We start from the raw sequence: 7,500 nt of genomic DNA on the forward strand, positions 1-7,500 counted from the left end.
TGTTAGCCTAATGATTTTCTCTCCATTTCATCATTCCAAACATCTGCCTAGGAGCTCGTGATTCGTGAATGATTTTTTAAACCAGATCCAGGTCATAATCTCAATTTAAGGCTCCTTTAAGGCCACTATACAGAGTGATGTAGGCCTACATCTCGAGCCATCCCATCAGGCCATGGAGTTTAATATACATTGATTAAATTAAATAACAAGAAATATATACATACAGTATGCATAAATATAGGATACTGTTGAATATTGGTTGATTTTCAGAGAAATGCCTTTTAATCTGATCCTGTTAGCTATTTCTAAATTATTATGATTGACCTCTTATTGAAATCAAAACATAACGCAGAGTTTAATAAGGACAATAATAAAAGACAACGAAAGTCAACAATACATACATACACCCAATCTGTATGTGTATATATATATATATATATATAAAATACTCAAATATACATACATACATACATGCACACATCCACAACACTCAGTCACTGTTATAGTCTGATGGCCGCTGGCACAAAGGAGCCCCCGGCATCCGCGGGCCCAAAGTGACCCAGGACACGGAAGCGTCCTCACACACGAGCGAGGAGAGGGGCCACAGAGCAAGGCACCGGCGAGTCCTCCCAGGAAGAGTCACACAGGGGGGCTAAACGTATCACTCAGAGCCCTCTGACAGCAGGCTCTGTCTCTGCTAACGCGTCTGGAGAATGTGTGAGGGAGGCTGGAGAGAGGGAGGAAGGAGAAGAGAGAAGGGATTGTGGGAGCCAAAAATAGAAACGAGATGATGCATGTGTGGCCGCGTGAGTGGGTAGCGTCAAGACAGGGTTTATTAGTGTGGCGTGTGAGTGAGTAGGCCTACAGAGACAGTTTGTGTGGTGTGGGGTTGGCTACCCTTTGACAGTAAAGGCAGGAGGCGAATGAACGAAGCAGAGGAACAGAGAGAGAACAGAGACAGGGGTGGAGTAAAAGGTAAGTAGGCTACTACTAGTGCCGTCATGCCAAAAAAGGAGGACATAGGAAAAGATGTTGGGATAACCCACCCAGTGAGATAGCGCCTGCTGTGTCACCACACAAACTATGCTCTTAAAGGTGAAAGTTAATGGTTAAAGTCCCACTGATTGTCACACACCTGAGCATTTGACCCATCCCCTGGGGGAGCGGTGAGCAGCAGCGGTGCCGTGCTCGGGAATCATTTGGTGATGTAGCCCCCCAATTCCAACCCTTGATGCTGAGTACCAAGCAGGGAGGTAATGGGTCCCATTTTTATAGTCTTTGGTATGACCCGGCCAGGGATCGAACCCACAACCTCCCAGTCTCTGGGTGGACACTCTACCACTAGGTCACTGAACTTACCTTGGAGTTTCGCAATCCATTGACCCCACTGGTTGCCATGCCTTGAAATCACTGGAGTTCAAAGGTTAAATAGAATGGAGACTGAACAGTATTTTCAACCCCCCCCCCCAGTAGCATGGCCTACTACAGTACATCAAACTCCCTGCAAAAAGGACCTGATATTAAAGCATTTTATTGTCCCCCACCCGATGAAATCTATTAAAACAGCGTCCGTCCGTCCGTCCTATGTGATGTAGACCTACCAGAGACCACCACTTGCTATGCACTGGGCAAGCACAGATCATTTTTCCCATTGCCAATAAATGTTTGCTGTGTACACAAAAAAATATACTTTGTGTCTCAGTACAGGTAGGTCTATAGTCCTTTCCACTCATGGGCCCTTCTATTTTCCAAATACATCGAGTTTTGAGCTTTAGGAGCTTTCTTGCTCACCTCAGGAAGTTTTTCCTATTGTCAATACACCCTTCCCCCCTGTGAGACTGTGTCTAGTCCATTCTACTCAGGGGTCCTGCTACTTTTAAAATCCATACATCCAGTAGAGCTCTGGGAGCGTCCTCGCTTGTCTGGTCCTTGTTGCCATCCGATAAAATTGAGGTGTGTGTGTGTGTGTGTGTGTGTGTGTGGGGGGGGGGGGGTTTTGTCTGTTCATCCGTTCTAGAGATATACCAGAGCCCACCACTAGGAGTGCTAGCCACAGTTAATTTAAATTTTCCCATTGCCAATACATTGAACCGGTTAGAGATGAGTGTGGAAGTCAATGGACTAACTGGGAACGACACCACCTTACCATGGATTCAAAACAGTACCAGACAAGAGCATGCTAACACACCGCTAATTAGCACCAAGGAGACTACCAAGAAACAGGAGAGCCATGTACTAGGCACTAAACCTACAAACCCTCCCTGGTACTCTCTTGGTGCAAAGCCTAAGAGAAAATCACCTCCCAGGGAAATGGGAGAACAAGGCAGAGACCCGTCCCTGGAGAACTATGAGACTGACTGGCCTGCATTATCATCCAGGCAGAGTGCCTCTTCAACCCCTGTCCCTAGAAGGACACCGCCGTGGACAACCGCAAAAGGGAGAACCAGAAACAGATCTCGCCGACAATCAACCATACAACTGGAGAACAAATTTGCCCCACTGTCTGATGACCTGGATCACATCTCTTCTTCACACAGCAGGGTAAGGACTGAGAGTAAACCAGAAAGTAAAAGGCTACAGGGAAAGCTACCGACTGGGCCTCAAACTCTGATTGTGGGTGACTTTACTGTAAAAGATGTGAGAAGCATGTGCAGTGAAAGCACCAAAATACTCTGCTTTCCCAAGGATATGGTTGCTGACATAACAGAAAAAATCTTGCATATCGGGGTTACACATCCAACTGTGGAAAACATCATTGTGCACGTGGAGACAAATGACGTTGCGCAACAGCAGTCGGAAATTCTTAAAGGAGACTTTATTGATCTGCTGAACACAGTCAGTTCTCTGAAAGCGGAGGTGTTTATTTAGCAGGAAAGACATTTTTAATCAATGATTTTATCACCAACCACAATCTTGATTTTATGTTTTTAACTGAAACTTGGCTAGACCAAGGTAACAGTGCAGCTGTACTTAGAGTCAACTCCTCCCAACTTCAGCTTTATGAGCGAGGCTAGAGTACATAAGAAAGGAGGTGGAGTAGCCATCTTGTTTAATGACTCCCTCCAATGTAAGCAGATGTGTTATGGAAATTTTGGTTCCTTTGAATATGTGGCTCTTCAGTTGAATTCCTCTTCTCGAGCCATATTTCTAAACATCTACAGGCCACCCAAATACTGTCCTGTGAAGGGACAGTTCTTACCGAAAACTCAAGCCGACAGCCGTACTCAGAGGTCAATCATCATAATTAGGAAATAGCTAACAGGATCATATTAAAAGGCATTTCTCTGAAAATCAACCATATTCAACATATATATATATATATATATATAATATAAATTATATATATTTATATATTTATATATATATAATATTGAATATTTGCAGTAGCTGCATACAGTAGCCTACTGTTTACAGTAAAACATTTTGATGCTCTGTGGGCTCAATTTTAATATTTCAAAAATCTGTGAAGGTCATTCGTGGAGGACAGTCTGAAGATGTAGTGTAGCAATCGGGGTGTCAATTGACCAAAAATGTGTGAATAGTAGGGCTTGATAGGTTTTACAGTCTTTGAGAAAAACAGAGTGATGGACTTCATAATTCCTGCCAGCTCAAAGCATTATGGAAGTTTCTGCTCACTTGGGCCTACATTTTGGTCGTAGTTGCAAAGTGATAGCATGTAGGCAGCTGATTTATGATTTTTAAAACTTTAGACGGTTGCTGTAGCACCACCATCACTATTGGCACACAATGCCAGTTGAGGATTTGTGGTATAGGACTGGACCTGTGTGCAAAGTGTGGTGATTTTTAATGCTTGGGAAGTCAGACTTCCTAGGAAGAAGATTCAGATTCAGAATACTGGCAAATACAAGAGGGACCAGCAGATGAAGCTGCCCAGCCCCTAACTACTGACACATAAGCTGTTCGGAATCGCTCCCTCGTTCCCTCACTCCCTATTCCCTATATAGGGTTCACCATGTAGTGAACTACCTAGGGAACGGAGAAAATGTAGGGTACATGCACTGTTCTCTGGAAATCAAGGTGAATTGTGGGTAATAAATAGTGGACTATATAGGGAACGAAAATTCTGTGGAGAATTCGGACACTACAAACAAAATGGCTGACGCCCTATATAGTGAACAGGGAGCAATTCCGAACACAGCTATAGTTAGCTCTGGTCCAGGGTGTACAGGTTTTTGTGTAATATGTATTTCGTGGTTCTCTCATATGCCCTGCCAGTGACAATACATTTCTCCATTAGCGCTTTGCACTCAGTCTACACGTTAGCTAGAGATAATACATTTGTTACTCACTGAAGTGAAGAGGTTTTCGGACGATGAAAGCCTTTTTTCTGAGGAGTCATGACTTTCTGTCCACCTTTTGTATCAAAAACACTTTTTTGCACTTAAATAGCACATATGCACAAGCCTGGCTTTGTCATCATGATCACTTAATCTTTCTGTTTCTCTATTCCGTTACCCTGACCCTGTAACAATGAAGGTTTTTGAGCAACTTGTTCTGCAGCATCTCAAATCCATCACAGACCCTCTCCTGGACCCTCTGCAGTTCGCCTACAGAGCCAACAGGTCAGTGGATGACGCCGTTAACATGGCCGTCCACTTCATTCTCCAGCATCCGGAGTCTACAACAGGATCCTGTTTGTGGACTTCAGCTCAGCGTTCAACACCATCCTCCCACTCACTCTGGAGGGCTGCTCTCCCAGATGCACGTGCCCGACTCCACCTGCAGGTGGATGATGGACTTCCTGTCTGACAGGAAGCAGCACGTGAAACTGGGCAAGCATGCAAGCAGGGTTTGGCCTGGGGTGTGCGGGGAGAGAGCCCGGACTGCACCGCACCGCCCTCCACCGCCTGTGACCCGAGGGGGGCGCCACAGAGCCGGCCAAACACGGCCGCCCATTCACCTCCAGTCATTTTCCGGACTGAAGCTCAGGACCGTTTTTTTCTCCAGGGTAAAAATGCCCCCCCCCCCCCCCATTCATTGTCAATAGGGGGGGTTGAAATGGCCATACCTGTGTCTCAATGTGGGAAGGTCACAGAGACCTGGGGTTGACTAAGGACAGTTTGGTATTGCTGGTCGGCAAAGACATTACCAAACGGGCCTACCAGGCCCAGGGGCCCAAGAGCTCAGGGGGCCCTTTCTTGTCACATAGTTAAAGGGCTTATTCATTCATGTCAATAACAAGTCACAAGAAATAAATTATCATGTTACTTTTTAAATTAGTGTTTATCTGTAGTACTTTAGAAGGGCTGAGTAATCCATGCAATAGGGCATGGGTGTCAAACTCTGGCCCGCGGGCCAAATTTGGCCCGCAGTGTAATTATATTTGGCCCGCGAGGCAATACCAAATGACTACTAGAGCTGGCCCGCCAGTATTATACAGCGCATTCACCGCTAATACTACAAATCCCATAATGCTCTGCTGTGGTTTTGGGTCAATCAAGACAGGACCCAGAAACGCCCTCTCTTCTGTGACAGTAGTCATAGCAATCTCATACTACAACTGTAACCGTGTTACCCCTTCTTTAAAATGGCGAAAAGAAAGGCAGAAAACAGAAGCTTTCTGGACAGGTGGGAGGCAGAATATCTGTTTACATATGTAAAAGATAGACCTGTTTGTCTTGTTTGTGGAGCCAACGTGGCTATAACTAAGGAGTACAACATTAGACGACACTATGAAACGAAACACCACGACAAGTACAATGACCTGGACATGATTCATTTATTATTGTTATTTTATTTTTAAATTTAATAGCCTGTGAAAAAAAATTATTTTGATATTTAAATCAGAAGGCTGCAAATAGAAAAGAGGCATACGATTTTTATTTAAATTTTATTTTATGAATGAATAACATTGATGTGTTTTTTATTTGAAATTCGATTTTGCATGTCTGCACTATTAAGTTATATATTGTATGGTAATAAGCGTTGCTTGTTCCATATTCAATGTTAAAGCAAAACTTGTTTGGGTCCATATTAAAATATTCATTTGTTCAATGTTGGCCCGCGACTTTGTTCAAGTTTTACATTTTGGCCCACTGTGTATTTGAGTTTGACACCCCTGCTCTAGGCTGTTCAAACAAGTAACTAAATCAACAAAAGTGGTAGTGTACTATTTTGGACATTAAGCCCTATTTGTGGCCTGTCTACCATGAACCTGAAACATAGAGACCATACTTGATCATTCCATTATTGAGCAAGCTGCTGTTTTTCTGCAGGCTCCACTAGGCTCCAATGGAAGTTAATGGGGCAATGTAAATGCGTTGGAAAAACTATGATAAATGTACTTTTCCGAGACGGGAAGCACAGAGTGTAATCAGTCTCAGTATGCTCTCCTGTGAAATGTATCCCAATCCAAATATCTTTATGTGCTTGGCATGATTTGGACATAAGCGATCCCCTGGCACTTGTTTTCACTGCTGCCATGGAGGACTATGTGCGAGTCATGCCAAGCACGTAAAACTATTCAATTACAGACCAGCATAGACTGGAATATGTAGGGGGGGACGTCTGCCCACCTCCCTTGTTCTCTGTAAAGCGCATTGTGTTGCCTCTGGGTATGAAATGCGCTATAAAAATAAAGCTTTGATTGATTGATTGATTGATTGATTGATTGATTGATTGATTGATTGATTGATAGACGGATTATGAAATGATGGGGCCCCTGGGCACAAACATGTTAAGGGCCCTCTCCACCCATTTCATCTATCGCCTTTTTGAATTTGCCCAATGAGAAGGCATCCAAATCCAATTTAAAGATAATTAGAGAAATCTCACAATAAAAGCAGCTTTACACAGCTCGGTTTTGACTCGAGGGACCTAGTGGGGAGGACTTGCTTTTTGGATTTCTCAACTATGAGCCCAAAACAGTTGAAGGCCCTATAGAGCATTCAGGTCAAGCAATCCCTGATCCTAGATGTCCCTACATCTAGGCTCAAAACCAGAGGTGACGGTGCCTTTGAGTTAGCTGACCCCAAGCTGTAGAATAGCCTACCATTGCATATTAGAACTGCCCAGACTTTTCTAAGTGGCCTTCATGTCATGACCAGTTTATAGCACCCCGATAATGTGTGCATGATTTTTTTCTTCTTTTTTTTCTTCTTTCTTTTATTGTCTTGTTATCTGCTGTATCATGTTGTATTTTTGTTTAGTGCCTATAGGCTACTGTACAGCACTGTCGGGTTGTTTTTAAAGTTTGGGTTAAGTAGCCTCCTACTCAATGCCCCGCCCTCACGTGTAAAAAACAAAACATAACAAAAACCTGGATCCACGTTTGTATCAGGAATGCGACTTTTCCTATGCTTATGAGTAGCAGGCTAGGCTCCGTGTTGACAACTCGGTATTATAACAATTAGGGCTCGGCGTTTACGTAAAAATGTACCTAATATCGATTCTTGTGGCAAGCCTGGTCATACCGTTTGTCCTTAAAATATATTTTCCTTATTTTTGGAATGACCTCCTCTATCTTAAAGACTTGGTACG

General features: G+C 43.6%; 1 protein-coding gene across 1 annotated transcript in view; it reads left to right on the top strand.

The window, feature by feature from the left end:
* The first annotated feature begins 7,312 nt into the window (after window positions 1–7,312).
* Window positions 7,313–7,500, top strand: part of LOC311307950 (long-chain fatty acid transport protein 2-like) — an 8,658-nt gene continuing 8,470 nt past the window's right edge. Inside the window, exon 1 of the mRNA XM_084436849.1 lies at window positions 7,313–7,500. This exon is cut by the window's right edge and continues 365 nt beyond it. Coding sequence (XP_084292975.1) covers window positions 7,394–7,500 — 107 coding nt within the window. The 5' untranslated portion in view covers window positions 7,313–7,393.

Source organism: Borostomias antarcticus (assembly GCF_949987555.1).
Source record: "Borostomias antarcticus genome assembly, chromosome: 4".
NCBI classification, from domain to species: Eukaryota; Metazoa; Chordata; class Actinopteri; order Stomiiformes; family Stomiidae; genus Borostomias; species Borostomias antarcticus.